This window comes from Podarcis melisellensis (genome assembly GCF_964234715.1).
Source record: "Podarcis melisellensis genome assembly, chromosome: 5".
In the NCBI taxonomy this organism is placed as follows: Eukaryota; Metazoa; Chordata; class Lepidosauria; order Squamata; family Lacertidae; genus Podarcis; species Podarcis melisellensis.
The window spans coordinates 65989068-66007708 of NC_138537.1; the positions used below are offsets into that span (position 1 = coordinate 65989068).

The window sequence follows — 18641 nt, forward strand, 5'->3', positions numbered from 1 at the left end:
CTCTGAACTTGGAAGCTAGGGCAATGACATACCTTCCCATACCAAGAGTCTCCATCGCCACATCTTCCTCTTCCAGAACTTGTGCCAATCCCTCATCGTTATCAGAATGTGCAACCCTGCTGCTGTTTCCTCATACCCACACCAGCCGTTGCAGTCCCCTCCTGGCCTCCATCTCTGCACCATACTTCTCTGCTGTATCTCTCCTCAACAAGCCCCGCTGAAGCCTCTGCTTACTCCTACTAAATCAGCAAGAAGGCTATCTTTGGTAAAGTATTATTATATGCTTCCTATCGTATTGCTATGAAGGAGTCTGAGTTTCTTAATAGTTAATGGCAACTTCCAACCATATCTATCATCAGGTAGATTTCAAGCAAACAGCCAGAATAATGTAAATAAAAACAAACTCTAGAAGGTTTTTCACTATCTAGGGCATCTTTTTGGTAGAAGTAACAGACATGGAATTGCAATACTGTATCTATTAATATGGAGCAAACCTTTAGTAAAAAATAATGTTTTAGTTAAACAAAGCTGCCTTTTAAATTCTCGAGACCACTCTGAACTTATTAAGGGTTTAGTTTTGATTTTTACTATGTTGTGCATAGCCTTCCCACTTTATTTTCATTTATCAAGGACTTTTTTAAAGCCAAAAAGTGATTTGGCAAGTTGCAGAGCTTTTTCTATCTTGAGTAGATTTAATGCATCTGTGGCTTAAGCAATAATCTGCTTAACATTGTTGTGGTTAGAAATATTAATTATCTTCTACTTCATTTCTGAATTTGGCTTCCATATGTGTTTGTTTGAAAATGCTGTCAGTAAACATGTAGCAAAAGTAAACATACATGAACAATGCAAACCTTTAATATAAATGGATTCTCCCTACCATTTCTGGAAATAAAGAGTATGCTTTAACAACAGCTGTGTCTTCTTGAAAAGAGGGAGAAAGCCTACTCATTGCTTTGGCATTGGCTTTCTAAAATGGATCATTGTGTGGCACATTATCTTCAGCTGTTCCACCCTGTAGGGCTGCAGTCTATTATAGCTCTCTCCAGAAATGTAAATCTCTTGCTGTGCTTTCTCTGAAGCAATGTTCTGCAGACAGTGAAGCTCCCTTTGTCTGCCTTGTTTTAATAAGTATTTGTTCATCATCTGTAGCAAATGTTAACACCTGGCATTTAGTTCATTACTATTTTTTATTTTTTAAGGCTGAAAGTGATTTATAGAGCTTCATGTGGTGAGATTGGAAGAAGTTAATACTACTAAATTATATTTCTTCCATCTATTAACAGTTTAACTTTGGTCATGGTGCTTGTTATTAATATATATTATATGTGTGTGTGTGTTTAACACACACACACACATACACCAAAAAAGGAAGGTAGGAGGGACACGGAGAGAGGAAGGGAAAGAGATTCATTAGGTGCTAGGAAGAAGAAAAAGGGAAGTAAGTAAAGATTTGGGGAGAAGTGAGTGAATGTTCAAAATGGGAAAGGAAAATGGAGGGGTGAATTATACTTGAAGAGAGTTTTGAATAAAATAGAACATCACCATATTGGCAGTGAGACAGAAAAGAGTGCAGGGAGAAGAAAGTTCAACTAAAAGAATGCGTGTGGAAAGGCAGGTAAAGAGAGAGTAAGGAAGAGGGATGGGGAATGCCAGGCCCATCAATACTTTTAAAAAGTAAGATGGAACAACTTTATATGATGGGGGAAGTTGATGATGAGAAAAGCGAAGATACTTGATCATTCCCGCAAGGGAGCTATATAACACAAAAAGAAGAGGCAAAGATGTATTTGCACTATGAAACAACTGAAAATAAAGCTTTGCAGAAAGTGCAATAAAAGCTAAAGCATTTTGCTGAGTCAGTAGAAAGTAAAACATGAATTTCAGCGACATCATAAAGAAGCAATATGACTTAGCTGCAGCATCAATTTAGAGATAGAAAGAAAGAGAGGGAGTACAGATAATGGTCAACCTTTGACCATGTTACACAGAGTGAAAGATAAGTTTGTACATAGAAAGTGGTTGACAGAAATGAGTCCAGGAGGAAATTCTACATTGCAAGATTAAAATTTGCTTGAACGAGAGAGGTGTAGAAAGAAAATATTTGCTTCTAGTGTGCATAAGGTAAGCTCAAAGTATTAGAAAGGCTGTATTAAGCAGATAAAACAGGTTTCCATTTAAATAAAGGACTAACATATTCAGACACCATGAGTAATTTCTATAGGTAGTGTGGAGAACATAGTTTCCTTTCTAAGTGCTTAGCAGATGTTTGCTATAGGGTTTGAGGATGCATAAATCTGCCAGGGGCTTTCATCCTCAGATTTAAGAAAGCAGACAACACAGGTATATTATTGTCCATTAAAAATGTTGAAAGAAATAAGAAATGTTGCAAAATTCAAGAAGGCAGTTTTGTTAGGAAACATTTTAGCGGAATTCTATACAGGCGTGTCTCCACTTGCACATGATCAGCACACGCGCTGACAAATGTGCCAAAAATGGCACTGAACGGGGATAGAGTAGAGCGAGGCATGGGCAGAACAGGGAATACCCACTTGTATGTGTCATGGTGATGTGCACAGTGACCCAGAATGGAACTCCAGCTTTCCTTATAGTACAACATCTTAGACCAAAGGTGCTCAGATTAGTTTTGCCTCTTAGGTACCTCAATCCTGTATATTTATTCTGACAAATCTCCCTCCATTCCAGTACCATACTGTGTTTTGTAATACCCTGATAGTACAGTTTTGGGCATGTCCCTTCCTAAACATATATGTTCAGAATTTGCTTTTTAAAAATCTGACTGTAATTCCCCCCTGCCCCCCAGCCCTGCCAATGTACTGTATTCTTGGTGTGTGGGTGGTTTTTGTTTTAACTTAATTTTATCTTATCTTTTTTTTACTAAGAATTAGTGCTGTATGTAAGTTTTTCTCTCCTGCTGAAACAATCATTGAAATTGGGAGAGTTTACTAGGATGAAACATTTTTACATTCTCAATGCTGTTCAGATTATACACTGTTCTGTGAGAGAGAGAGAGACTGTTAGATGAGAAAGTAGTGAAATTGTGGATGAAACCCTGGGGGACTTAATAGGCTTAGCAGTAAACTCTGTATTCAAAAGTGTCAGGTGCTACCATGCATAATATAACCATGAGATGCAGTAGTAGAAGGATGTTTCAATGCTTGTTATACTCTGCGTAATGAATGGGGTTTCTCTTTCTGCTTTTACTAATGTTTGTGGCTCTAATTAGAGGCAAGAGGTTTTTATTTTTATTTTGAGGTATTCAAATAATAAAAAATGAATTGCTGTGAGATGCTCTGTGAGTTTCTCAAACACAACAAAGCCATGCCCAGTCCTCATTCTCTCGCCCTCTCTCTTTTTGGGGGTTATTATTATTCATGAATTAAAGTATCCAGCAGGGCCGGATTGTAAGTGAAAGTATCTAACTGCGTAAATGGATTTCCACATGGCTTCATGCTGGTCTGTTGCTTGAATAAGCTTTATAAGGAGTGTGCTCCACTAGCCATTTTCCATATATCTGTCCAGCTAATGATGTAATAGCACAAAAAGCATCCTTTAGAATTGGAAGGACATGAAAATAATGTCTTTTTTTTTAGTTATTATGAAACATAATGAAATTAAACTACCTCCCACAATTTGTTTAGTCATAAATGTATTTTACCAAAGTGTTATATGATTGACCTATCTTGAATGAATTCTTTATTTTCTAATCTGTCTTCTTAGCCTGCATATAGCTTTGCACGACTCTTGAATGCTGTACTTGGATCACAGCTGGAGTCTTTCTTAAGCTCTAGATGCACATGGGCAAGTCATTTTCTGCCATTCTGTAAAAGAACAGTAACAATCGCCTATGTCAGCAGGCTATCTTAAGGACAAATATGATAATTAGTCTCCAGACTAATGTGCTGTAGAAATTATGTAGAGATGTGCTGTAGAAAATATGAATGGTGACAGTATTATGCATGGTTAAATCCTAAACATTAATCCAAGTGTTGTTGCCATCTGTTTTTCTTTTTCCTTTTGGTGAGTAAGATTCCACAATTCTGCATACTGGTGGACTTTTATCATTCTCTTTTATCCACAAGGTGGGGACATATTTTCAGTTTCTCAGATTTGATAGGTTGATAATTTAATCATTGTGTTCAGCCCATAGAGAAAAATCTAACACACAGTAGTAGATAGCATGTGGGTCTGCTGCTCTCACCTGTCAGTTGATTGAGGTGGCATAGTGCAGAGCCAAGCTGGCACTCCTGGCTGGTGTGTTTGCACCATGCTGACCTCCCTACCTCCTTGGTTCTCCTCTCTTCCTCACAAATTAGTAGTGGTTCAGCTGTCAGAAGGTCAGGTGAACACCACACCATGACCATTCCATCTATTCCTGCCTACACTTAGCAGTGGTGCAGTAGATGCAAAACTGCACATGGGACCTCACCACCATGCCAATTATTATTTTTCTAACCTTATCCAAATGCTTTTAGCTTTCGGCAAAATTCATCAGGTGTTTGCAACATGTAAGAGCCATCAGTTGTTAAATTTGATGGACAACTAGTTAAGACGAACAGTTCTGAGTTGAATTTTCATATATGCCCTTGTCACATGCTGCTTTTCTGCCAAATCAGCTGTAATGCAAGACAGGACTAAGCCACACACTGTGGAGACCCTCATTTCTCCTCTTGGTAAGGTCTGGGCTTCTTTATAAAGCAAGTTGGAACACAGCATCTCACTGAAGGGTAGGGCAGAGCCATAAACCAAAAGAAGTAAGTTGAGGTCAGTTCACCAAAACAGAAGCAGACAACCCACCCACCCCGGAAAACAGACAGAAAAATATGAAGATAGTCCCCTAGCACTGGCCTCACTGCCATTGACCAGGATACTGAAGGGGAGAGGCAAGGTCAGGGTGGTGGCGTGGGCTCACTGATGGGAGCACTGGATTGTCTCCACTGGCGTGTTTGCCTTCTGCAACCTCACTACTGCCTTGAACCTCCACATCTTTGTGCATAGCAGTGATGCTGGTGCCAAGAGCCCAGGTCTGTGGCACCACCCCCTCCCTGCAGGCTGCTTCTGTTGGAAACTCCATTTTGGCTTCCCATTTCTCCTCTTCAGACTCCAAGCTCTAGATCCAAACAGCAATGCTGTACATATTGCAGTCATAAATATATTGGGCACAAGCTCGCTGTGAATGTTATGCTACATATTTAGCTAGACATTATTGAAAATTCTGGGTGTTTTGCCTGACCTATTCTCTGACCTATATCTTCTTGCTAAGGAACCACATGCTTCGTTTCTGACCTCCATAGCAAATCCGGCTGCAATTTCAAAATCCCCTTTTGCCTTCTGACCAGCTTCAGAGGGACCCACGAATATACTATCACAATTCTAGCTGCCAATGTACAAGCTTCTTATCTAGTTACATACCAAGTTGATTCATATTATCATCTGGATACCTTTTTATCTTCAATTCCAAATTTTATAATGTTTCCTTAATCCACATTAGTACAACATAATTTTTATAGCCTAAGAACAATGGTTTACTTGGGAGATGGAGAGGAATGAATTCCTAGCAAAAGAAAGAAAAAGAGTAATGCCTGGTGTATACTACAATTATTGTAGCAATTCAGAAGAAATGTTGAACAGAACAGTTCATATTTGAAAAGATAATCTGCAATTCTTTAATAGATTTTCTAAAAGCTTGTCAAGATGATTTTACATCTTCTGTACATTATTGTGGTTACATAACAACTCTTTAATCTTAGCATTCACTTCAAAGTGTCATATCCAATCCTGTTGGTGAAAATGCTCACTCTAAACAAGATGTAGCATATAAATCAGCTTGCTTTAAATTATCATTTTGGACCATTCTTGTGGTATCAGTAACTTATCGATGGAATTAGGTATCATGAATTTATATTATGCTCTTGCCTGGTTTTGAAGCATAGGGCATCACTTGACCTTTTTCGGACATAAAAGAAAAACTACTAAATTCACTTGTGCTGCTTCTTGATGAAATTTATTTTCTTTATCCCTTTATCCAGAAAACTGTAGGAAGTAGAAATCGAAAGAAGAAGAATATTCTGTACTATTAATTTTTTTAAAAAAATAAAATAAAATAAACACTTTCTTAAGCTAACAGTAAAAATGTTCTTTTCTATAATTTATGTGAATAGAAGGATGAGGGCAGGTTGTATTAACTGGTAGGAGCCAAAACTTGGCAGAGGCAGAAAATTGGGGGTGGGCCAGCATTCGCTGCTCTAGGTGCCATGATCAACACCAACCAATGTAAGCAAGCTGTGCCAACATACTGTACTCCGGGTTTTTAATCCTGGTTCACCTTTTTCCTTTGCTGCCACCTAGCAACAAGTACAACCAAACATATCAGAATTGTGCTCCCTCCCCATTAATTGGGACCACCTGGACAGTGCACTCCATGTCTTGCTGTGTCTCTCAGTCTGTACACTAGCACTGCTGAGGTGGATTATTAATACATACTAAGTTAGACGGTGGGGGTAACTATTGCATATGTTTTGCTTCAAATTTGGCAAATTTCAGGTTTTCAGGTCTGGCTTCCATGTTACATATGCAGGGTAAACGCTCGTGCTCTCTCTCTCTCTCTCTCTCTGTGTGTGTGTGTGTGTGTGTGTGTGTGTTTGTGATGTATATTCTGCATTTGCAGCAATAGAGTTCTGTATAAAAATAGTAGTAAATATGCAAGATCATAAAAGGGTAAATTAAAACAATACATCAAATTCGGAGGGATTGGAGAACAAAAAGTCTTTACTTTGGTCTAACAGGATAACAATGTGGGTGTCAAGCAAACTTTTCTTTACAAAGGTAATTCCAAACATTATGTGTGTGTTGCAACTAAGAAGGCTGTCTCACTGGTCACTGCCTGTCTCACATAAGACTGAAGGAGCACTCAGTGGAACGCCTTTGTAGATAACCTTGGTGCATGAACAGGCTGATCCCATAGATCAGGCATTCTCAGATACCCAGGTCTCCAAACTGTGTATGGTGTTAAAAGTGAGTGCCAGTACTTTGATGTCTGCTAAAAAGGAAGACGAAAAGACAGGGAGCCATTTAATCTATTAAAACACTGGTGTGCTATGTTTCCTGCACCCAGTCCCAATTATTACTACCCAGCTTGCTGTATTTTGTATTAACTGCAGTTTCCAAATAATCATCAATGGCAGCTTGATGTAGAACAAAATACAGCAGACATTCCTGAATGTCACCAGAGCATGGATAACTGTGGCCAAGCTATCTCTGCTGACGAGAGGAGAAAGCCGGCACAGCTACCTCAGCTGGTAGAAGGCACTAAGCTCCACAGAGGCTGCTTGTTCTTGAGCGTCTAATATCAAAGATGTATTGAGGGGCACCCCAAGCAGTGTACCTTCCGGGAGAGTGTCACTGCATTGTGGGTTGTGGAACCCCATCTCCATTAGCAGATGAAGCACCTACCAATGCAACTTCCATCTTGCCAGGATTTAGCTTCAGTTTATTTACGCATCAAAGTTGGGTGTCACATACCATAAGATCCAAACTCGGGGCAGACAGCAGTGTTTTGGCATCTGTGATTCCTGTGAACTTTTTCTCTTTGGTGAAAGGTGGACAGTTGGAAGGGAGAAGAAGCAACAGGAGCTCAAATAAGGGGCAGCGGCCCATCCCCTAGTGAAATTGTAAGCCTGGACTAAAATTACATTTATTTGCGCTCAGCACAGTGAATGCCGAGTATAATATTACATACATTTGAAAGTAAACCATTCAAACATGTAATCACAACTGCCACAATGTTTCTTGAATATTTTAGTAGTGGGTGAGTTATAGCTCGAAGGAAAAACAGTGACATTATAATGGTCTGTCTTACTGGAAAACGGCTATAGAGAGGTTACCGTGTATTATTATTAAAATAGCTTTAGCCTGATAGCTCTAAGCAGACTTTAGAAGCGTGTGTGTGTGTGTGTGTGTGTGTGTGTGTGTGTATCCATCCACTCTGGAATATGAAAAGGAATTAGCCTTTTGCTTGTGTTTTACAAAAAGCTGAGATTGCTTTCTATTCCATATATACTTTACAATCACTTTCCCATGCTTCAGCATGGAATAAAAATGACAGTTTCAAAACAAGCCTTTGACTTGCATTGACAAGCATCATTTTTTTCTCTCTCTGCCCCACAATTCTACTTGTTTTGGTCCTTTCTGAATGGCATTATTTTCTCATTTTGCTTTTGATGCCATGCAAACGCAGGTCAGTTTATATTTATTTTAAAATTAGAATATATATATATATATAGAGAGAGAGAGAGAGCTTGAGTTTTACTTTGTTCTGGGGTATCATAGCTTTGGATCGTGCTGTAGTAAACCCTGTCCTAAACAATCAAAAGCAAATTCACACTCTGGATCATTCTGTAGATTCTTTCTAGTAGTCCTATGTTGAATTATTATTACTACTATTCAGATGTGTGCACAAATGTAGAATGAAAGACAAAGCTCTTAACATCCCAACCCCACAAAGTAAGTGAGTTCACTGTGACTTAGCCTGAGGAACACGAATATGGATTGCAGCCTAAAGCAATTTACAAAAAAAGTGTTTTGTTCTTTTACTGTTGAATACATTATTATCCTCAGAGTGAGAAAGATGATAGTCCTTAGACACAATTCATAGTCCTTGGCGGAACCCAAAGATTATAATTATTCATTTGTGATTTGTTTTTGTTTTTGCATAGTACCCAAATGTGTACTAAAATGTTAACTGCATAGTCCAGCACTTAAGTGTTTTTCAGGTTCATATATTAATTTGCAGCTGAAAGGGGCAACAGCATAAACAGCAGCCGTTAAGTGTGATTGATTATAGGCCAACCTAATTTACCTTTAATAAGTAGTCCATGTACGTTCATTACATGGCATAGACTTACAGCAATAAGTTTTTTGCCAAAAGCACACTAAATTGAATTCATTGGGCCTTTGATTGTGAAACAAATTATAAACAAGTATGAACCCAGCAAGTGCATTAGAGCAGTGATCCTCTGAGATATATTTTGTGGTGCAAGGGTGGTGGAGAGGGAAAGATGTTCTATTTCAGAATGCCTTTGCTGACGAAGAACATACAAGTGTCTACATGTGGTTTATCGCAACACACACACACACACACACTTTGAGGTGTGTTTCGAATGAATGTAGTATCTTCACAAACCATTGACAAGTTTTTATGAATCTTATTGTAGCAAGTAAAAGATACTTTTTATCTAAACAATTCACTGCAGTCACATAAGATACTCCTGATCTCTTGCACATAGATCTACAGTGGTACCTCTGGTTATGAACTTAATTCATTCTGCAGGTCCGTTCTTATGCTGAACTGTTCTTATCCTGAGGCACGCTTTCGCTAATGGGGCCTCTTGCTGCCGCTGTGCCGCCAGCACACGATTTCCGTTCTCATCCTGGGGCAAAGTTCGCAACCAGGAGCAGCTACTTCCGGGTTAGCAGAGCTCGTAACCTGAAGCGTTCATAACCCGAAGTACCACTGTATGAATGACATGCACAGCAAGTTTCAAGGTGCCACAACAAATTTATAAGAATTATGCATTTCTGTCTAAATAGAGACGAGTCTCCAACTGTACCTGATTGAGACAGGCTAGTGGTTATTGAAAGTGTGAGGGAACTGCCACATTCAGTAATGTTTCAATTGGTTTTTGAAAACTCACTGGAAATCAGTATCAGAGTCACTGCAAACATGGAACCCCACTGGAAAAGGCTTCATGGGAAAAGTGGGACCAGGTCAAGGGTACATACCCCCTGCTTCCATTTCTAAGATTACTCTTCTGTAAGCTGATTTCGTATTTAAAAATGGTCAGTGGAGTAATGTTGCATGCATGTATTTGTTCTTGATAAATATCTTGCACTATCAAAGTGCAAGTAGATTACATTTTTTTTTATTACTATGTATATATCCTGCATTCTCTCTCCCCTCCCTAACAAGAAGCTCAAAGTAGCACCCCCTCCATCCCTGCGGACTGCAGTTCCGTGAAACAGGTTATAGACTGAAAAACAATGATGGTCCCAAGGTCATCCTATGGACTTTGTGCCTGAGTGGCTCTCCTAAATCCTAGGCTGAGAATCTTTAACCACTAAATATTACAGCAACTATAACTAAAATTGATATTTGTGAATTTCTGTTATATTAGTGGATATTCATGGAAGTTGATAATGTTGCCTGAGATGATGTTCCTCAGTAAGGGAGACATTAGTAGAGGGTATCTATTAAAAAATGGAGACTTGGAGAAGAACTATGTATTGTGAAGGAAATTCACCTTCACCTCAGGATAGTAATGCGGAGGTGGGACTGAGACAGGATTTGCAGCAGACAGCTAATGGGCAGGTGCCATTGTTTAACCCTTCCTGCAATTCTTTCTTGCACATGCTACCTGGCCAGGTTTCCCCTATTTCCTCCTCACATAGAGAAATGACTGAGGAAGGCGAAGTTATTTCCATTTTAAAATTGACTAACTCATGAAGGGTTAGCAACACAAACACACGAAGCCATTTCTGCCCAGCAAATGCTTTCCTTCATATTGTATTTATCACCAGACACATCTTTGGGGAGCAAGTACAACATGTTCTTCTTTCCCTAGGTATTTTAGCTGATAAATTCAAACACAAAGTGTTCAAACACAGAATACCAAGTCAAATTCAAAAGCGTTTTCATGTCTATCTCCACTTCACAGCAACGTCTGCCCTCACAATTATGCCTTTGTATTATGTCTACATATGAGATAATATTTATATGCACGGATATAGGTAATCCCTCAGCAAAACTGAACAGGTGGCTATTGATGAGTTTTACCAGATGCATGAATGCACCAGAACATTTTCATTATCTTCAAGGCAACTCTTCTGATTTTTTAGTTTTTTTGTGTGTTTTTTTACTATTCAGCATTTTGAATCGTTTTGTGATTGATTTAGAGAACCAGGAAAATAGGCCAAAAAAGGATGCAGCAGGCATAGCAAACTTCAGTGGCAAAATTCTAAGTGACTTCTTAATCCAGCTTCAAACGCATGACAGCACACTGCCTCAATTCATTCTGCAGTCGCTCTATCATGTTGCAGACAACCAGAGTATTTGCTATTCAGCACCATGCAAGTGGCCATGCATTCATTCAGGGTACGGAAAGCCCCAGCCTGAAAAGTTGAATGACAATCCAAACACCTAATGCAGGAAGTTTTCAAATCATGAGATCATTTGAAATTTTCATTCTGCTTTCTTAGTTTTGGACTCATGTATTTTTGCTCTATTGAATTAAGATAGTTTTTTATATGAAAGAAGAACTGAGCATGGCATTTAGAGGGAGGAGTGGCTTTGGTCGTTTCTGGTTATTAATCCTAGGGTGGAGCCAAACTTTCTCAGAGAAGAATTTTTTTGAACACCGCCCCCCATCCACAGCATATGTTTAGGAAGTCAAGTTCTACATGCTGCACAAATAAATGGAAGCTTTTTCTGTCAGGATATATATCATTTGGCAGGATACAGTGGCGTAGCGTGGGGGGTGCAGGAGGGGCCGGCCGCACCAGGCACAACATCTGGGGGTTAGGGTTAGGGGGCGCAAATCCACGGGTTAGGGAGCGCAAATTACTTGCCTTGCCCCGGGTGCTGACAACCCACGCTATGCCACTGGCAGGGTACTGTGGGTAGGAGAAAGTGTGATCTGTGGGGGATCTATTGTGGAGAATTTTTGAGGGTGAAAAACACATTGTGGCCGGAGGAGGGGTGGAATTGAGGAATGGAGATGTTGTGGTTATGGGGAGGGAAACAGGTGTTATATAGATGTTGCGGTTATGGGGAGGGAAACAGGCTGGCAGAGGGAGGTATTGTGGTCCTGGAGAGGGATATTCTGTGGGAGAGAAACTGAGGCTGGGAAATTGGGAGTGGGTGAGCAGTCTAGTGTCTCAGCCTTTGAAATGCATGGCCTTCAAATTGCCATGGTCATCATCATAAGAATGACTAGGCATATTTTAAAAACTGATGTAGATATTTGGGTGTGAAAAGTCAAATCAGCTTTTTAGGTTGATGGACTGTTACACTGGTTAACTTCAGTGCACACTTGTAGTTGCCAACATTGTGAACTTAGCAGACTTTTGAAAAGTGAGAATTTTAAAAAATGGTTATATATCCTAATGTATATATTTTGTTTGTTTTTTTAAAAAAACTTTTCTGTAAAAGTCATATGACTCAATAAACTATTATAATAGTAGACAGTCATAAATAAGTATTTATTAACTCATATTTTGTCAGCTTTTCATTGGAGAATCCTATTTGTTATTTTAGATGTACTTAGGAATTTGATTGTTTATTTCAAACAAAACAAGAGAAATGAATTTATTCTACTACATATGTCATATGATCATATGAACTTAGGAAAGGGTTGTGCCGTGTCAAAAGGTTTTTTTATTAAATTACTAGCTGTGAGCTCTTCTTGAGAAAACTCATTTTGTATCTTCCTTTCATTATGCTTGAGGATATGACTCTTTCTAAGTTTGTTTCCAAATTTATGATGAGATCTTTGAATCAGCTGATGATGAATAAAACTTCTTTAGTTAGAATAATGCATCTGAAATCCATTGCTTGGTAGATTTTCTTTCTTTCTTTCTTTCTTTCTTTCTTTCTTTCTTTCTTTCTTTCTTTCTTTTCTTTCCTTTTAATTTTATAGTTTGGAAAAAGAAATTGATCATTCTCACGTTTTCTCACAAATTATTTTCTTTGCAATTCACAAAGGTTTTTTCCCCTCGAATTAAGATTTGCTAATTAAAATTTCCCCTTGTCTTGTTTTTTTTTTCCAGCTCTCGTAAATGTGAAACTTTGGGCTATTGATCGGCAATGTTTTCAAACAATAATGATGAGGACAGGCCTCATCAAGCATACAGAGTATATGGAATTTTTAAAAAGGTATGACACTTGTTTATTTTTTGAAACACACACTAAATTTGCTGCCCTCACTTCTTGGGTTTTTGTGGGGATCTTTTTTTCTCTTTCTTTTTTGAATGCAGTGTAATGAGCACTCATTTCTGCTCATCACTTTTAATTTTATGTTTTACCCACTTGTTTGGCATAAGAGCTTGAAGAAGGGGAAATGATAACTGAAAATCTCAGCCTCATTAACTGTTTGCTTTTTACTCATTATAATTCATCTGCACGGTTGTTTGTGGAAAAATAACACCAACATCAAACATACAGTAAGCATATAAATACCATTTTCAATATGTGCAAATCAAAGATCTCTCATTAAAAAAAGACATGTTGAAGAAAAATGTGTTTCAGAAAAATGGTATATGACCTAATTTGCAAACTGTTCCACTTAAAACATTTTTTCATATATATAACTTCCAAATAGAGGCAATTTATGAGGCTTAAGAGAAACAAAAGCTTTTTTGCTGGAGGCATCTGCAAATATGGGTCAAATGAGTCATAGAAGAAGAGAGGCATAAGGATGTGTCTTGTTATCCCTTAAACTTGAATTTAAACTCTCAACAATTATGCTAGTATTTCTTCCCCGCCACATCATCATAAACCTACCACAGTGTGAAGATATATAACTATGCAGTGGTTGCTGATTAATGTATATATTAGTTGCATTTTAATTATAAATAATCAAAGATTAAAAATAAACATGTGGTCCTTGTTCAGTGAAAAAACGAATATCACCAAAAGCCACCAGGAATATCCAACAAGTCTTGTTGCCTGGGCAACAGTGTTCCCATTAGCCTTTTGTCCTACTCCCATTGAATCTTTCAGCCCAATGATTGGTTTGTTTCTATGTGTCAAGCTTGCAGAGCCCTGAAAAGAGAACAGATCTTGTAAATTAATGAACTGAAGTACTAAGTAAATATGCTAAAGCCATTTCCAAATGAAGTCGATTAATCTCATGGTGAATTTGGAATTGTAAAAATTAAAGCCATTATCAATAAATAAGCTTTCATCTTGATCCCATGCGGAGTTAGGGATAATGTTGTGCAAGCAAGTATGGCTCCTTCCTCTATTCCCTCCCTGCCCCCCCCTCACATCACCAAAATCTGTTCCAGAGAGTTGGGGGCTACAGGGCAAGTGAGAAGAAGCAGAAGCAGAAATTTGTTTTGCAACATGAGGGGCATCATTGTATGTCTCCCAAGAGGCTTAGGTGTACCTGACTCAGCATACTCTGCATGCTTATGTTGAATTACTAGAGAGCAAGTCTCATTGAATTTCTCTGAACTCACAAAGATCAATGGAAGCTCCATAGTGCCCTTTGATAAGAATGTACTTCTCCTTCCTCTGCTTGTCCGACATCTGTTGCTGTAGCAACTGAATACTGGGTGGTGGTACCCTAGAAAACAGCTTTTGGGAATACAGTGGTACCTCAGGTTAAGTACTTAATTCATTCCGGAGGGCCGTACTTAACCTGAAACTGTTCTTAACCTGAAGCACCACTTTAGCTAATGGGGCCTCCTGCTGCTGCCGCGCCGCCGGAGCACAATTTCTGTTCTCATCCTGAAGCAAAGTTCTTAACCTGAAGCACTATTTCTGGGTTAGCGGAGTCTATAACCTGAAGTGTCTGTAACCTGAAGCGTATGTAACCCGAGGTACCACTGTATCTGATATATGGTTTCTGGACATTCTCATAGTTTTACTACTAGGAATATCTGGGATGATGAAAAATGTGTCTCCAAGCTAGATTGCTTGTTTTTCCTTCTTCTGGGGTGGAAGAGGATTGAGTGACTTGGCACACTTACTTGAATTATCCAGAGCTATTTGCTTTGAACATAGTAAGCTGAATTATGGTGCTGGAGGAGACTCTTGAGAGTCCCATGGACTGCAAGAAGAACAAACCTCTCCATACTGAAGGAAATCACCCCTGAGTGCTCACTGGAAGGACAGATTGTGAAGCTGAGGCTCCAGTACTTTGGCCACCTCATGAGAAGAGAAGACTCCCTGGAAAAGACCCTGATGTTGGGAAAGATGGAGGGCACAAGGAGAAGGGGACGGCAGAGGACGAGATGGTTGGATAGTGTTTTCGAGGTTACCAGCATGAGTTTGACCAAACTGCGGGAGGCAGTGGAGGACAGAGGTGCCTGGCGTTCTCTGGTCCATGGGGTCACGAAGAGTCGGACACGACTAAACGACTAAACAACAACAACAACAACAAAGCTGAGTCAGATCATTGGTCCATCTAGCTACACTGACTTGTTAGGGGCTATCCAGGATTTGAGATAGGATTTCAGACAGGCGTCTCTTCCTGGAGATGCGAGGCGTTGAACCTGGAATCTTCTGTATGAAAAGCAATGGTCTACCACTGGGCTATGTCTCACCTTGTATTTGCATCTATTACACTGTGCTGGTATTATGTTGTATCACTTTGCTTATATGATACTATATATATAAAATATTTCATGGGTGAATGGGTGATGAGAGCTGAAGTATAAGGGATTTTGCTATACAGTAGACAACTTGACATTAATTCTGAGCCTTCTGTGTTTTTCTGAAGGATTTTTTTTTTTTTTAACGTGGGACCTACTTATAAGATTTACTAACCTTCAGAGTCCATATAGTATGTCCCCAAAACATACAAATGCTGCTTATATCTATTAATCGAGTGTGTCTGATGTAGGTCTGGACAAATCAGACTATTTCCAATCCATGTCACTTTTGTATGTGTTCACTTTTAAATCTGGGCTATCTTTTCCTGTATTTAGCTATGAATTATTATTTCTTAATTGCACAGTTTTACATAGAATTTTAGAAACATAGAATCATAAAATTGGAAGGGACTCTAGGGTAATCTAGTCCAACCCCCTACAATGCAGGAATCTCAACTCAAGCATCCAAGATAGATGGCCATCGAACTTCTGCTTAAAAACCTCCAGTGAAGGAGAGTCCACAGCCTCCCGAGGCTTGTTCTTCCTGATGTTTATTTGGAATCGGCTTTCTTCTAACTAGAAGACATTGGTTCGAGTCCTACCCTCTAGAACAGGAGAAAACAAGCTTGCTCCATCTTCCTTGTGACAACCCTTAAGATATTTGAAGATGATGATCTTATCTCATCTCTGTCTCCTCTTTTCCAGGCTAAACATGCCAAGCTCCTGTATTTGGTCTCAAAATATTCATTTTGATATTTTTTAAATTGAGCCAATAACTGTGTTATGACATTGGGGAAGTGTGATATAACCTGAGTTCCAGCCTGCACATTATTATGGGTAGTGTGGATTAGATCAGCTGGTATAGTAATTCATGAAGAATGCCTAATTTGGCATAATTTGTTAAGAGAACACTCTGATCAGCATATCTTTAATGGAGGAAAGAACAGTGTGGTTAGAGCACCAGACAGTGCAATGTAGACTGGATATACCATGTGAAAAAGTATATTAAAATTCCATATAATCAATGAAGTCAGAAAATCTGAATAGTTATTAAATTTGCTTATTTTGTACAAATTTAAACATTTTGGAATTTCCCATATAGTAATAAGAATTGCACTCTTCATAGTGCCTGAAATGATCTTTGTAAAATTGTCTTCTTCTTATTGCCTAATGCCACCACCCTCTTTATAAGCATTGTCACTACAATCTGTCACAATGTGCTGTCTTGCACAATTCTAACCTACAACACAATAACAGGGAGTGACAAGGGCTTGAGACTGGAGTGGAAATCTTTTTTCAGCTTAATTGAAAACAAACAGGGGAATCTTAACACTAGGACATGGACTTTGGTCCAGCCAGTCGTATTGCTGAAATTCAGATACCTGCTCTATTACATTGAGCCCCAAAGCACAGCAAAATGACAAATGATTTACTGGATGTGGAAAATACTGAAAGAAAAACTTTGAAGACTGAAGAATCTATGCCTGTACACTCACATAGTAGAATTGTAATGTATATGTCACTTAGATTTTGTTCTGAACTCCTTAGCTGAGGTCTAGAAATTCAGATAATTTGATCTTCCCTTGCTGTTTTTATTCATTAGTGAATGGTTTTAATTATGCATTCTGTTCATTAACAGAACAGCTCTTCTAGTCCTAATGGGCTGAGTGGGCTATTAGGCCCAACTAAAGCTTAGTTCTTAGTGAGGTGCCAATGTTATGTCTAGCGTATATTAAATTATGGGATGGTACTGTAGTGTTCAAATTATAAGAGAGAGGGGGCCGTAATGGAATTCACAAGTCACTCCTTGATATCTGCAAATTTTAGCCATTTTATATCTCCCTGTAGCTTTTTACAAGCAGTCACAAAGATGACCAACAAAACTGGTAAGGGCACCAGAATCCCCCCATGACCAGTGTAATTCAATAGATTGGGGCTCACATGATAAAGAATTAGGTTCTGTGTAGACTCTGTGTCAATTCTCTACAAACAAGGAGCCACCGCAGAACAGGCCCATTCTTGTGTGGCCACCCTCTGGACCTCTTGTGGAGGAGGGGCACAAAAAAGGGCCTCAGATTATGGTTGCAGGGTCTGGGTTAGTGCATATGGTGCGAGTTGGTCCTTGAGGTATTGTGGTACTGAGTTAGAAAATACAAAAACCGCTGTGAGAGCCAAAATACACTCACTCTCTCTCTCTCTCTCTCTCTCTCTATATATATATATATATATATATAAACACACACACATATATATAACTTATATATAGCCAGAATACTATATATATATAACATATATATATGTATATATTTTACATTATCATAACTGCAGTGCACCATGCAAATATAAATGATCATACTGATGATTACAGAATGATAGTAAGGGTCCATTTCAACTAGATGCAATCTATTGTGATTGTACATCACAAAACCCAAGGGCAAGCAGTGATTCTTACCACCAGGTTTTGATAAAGTAAAATCCATTTGACATTCATGTGGTAAGAGTGATAGGTTGTATTCGGGGGGGGGGGTTGACATTAATTAATGGCATAGGTAGTAAACTATTGCAAATGGTACAAGGACTGAGTCATAACAGGAGGAATTCTGTTATCTCCATTCAGGTGGATGGGTTGCAACTTGGCAGAATTTCTTATTAGAATCCAATACAAAAATAATTTTCCTCAGGAAAATAGGATTTCGTTATACTACACCTAGTTGAAACAGACTTGGTATGATTACTCATAGTTTGTAAAGTGAATTGCAACTATGATACTTCATATATATAGTTTAAATTTTCTGGATCTTATTATTGCTTGTAGTTCTGTAATCAAAACAAAACCAAGCAGACTTTGGATAGCCTAATATTTAAGGCTTATTCTGTTCCTAGTGCTGGTTCATAGCAATTGAGTGGAACAGTGGAGAAGGAGCTACATAATAGCCTGAGCTCAAATTATGTTGCAGTTAAAGACACTCATGTATTAAAAGGCAAATGCAATGGACCATGTAACCCATTGTACGAATATGTTCAATAATCATAAGCATAATGACACTATAGTGCTTATGGTTGATCCAGTCCTTAATCGTCACCAGGATGCACAAGGCCCTAAGTAACTGCAGCATAGACATATATAGAGCTGGAGACATTTCAAGACATTTCTGTGTTGGCATTTGGCATCTATTATTTCTTACAATAACCAGTTCACACCAGGGGCATAGTGGTCACTATCTCTTTGGTTCCAATTTCCTTGTTGA

At 38.7% G+C, this 18641-nt stretch overlaps 1 protein-coding gene across 9 annotated transcripts in view; it reads left to right on the top strand.

The window, feature by feature from the left end:
• The window catches only part of PRKG1 (protein kinase cGMP-dependent 1), a gene marked incomplete at its 3' end in the record, with an annotated part of 657581 nt that overhangs the window by 464919 nt on the left and 174021 nt on the right, over positions 1-18641 (top strand). For all 9 annotated transcript variants that reach the window (XM_081912963.1, XM_081912964.1, XM_081912961.1 and 6 more), the window contains one exon: positions 12844-12949. In XM_081912963.1, coding sequence (XP_081769089.1) covers positions 12844-12949 — 106 coding nt within the window. The remainder of the gene's footprint in view (positions 1-12843; positions 12950-18641) is intronic.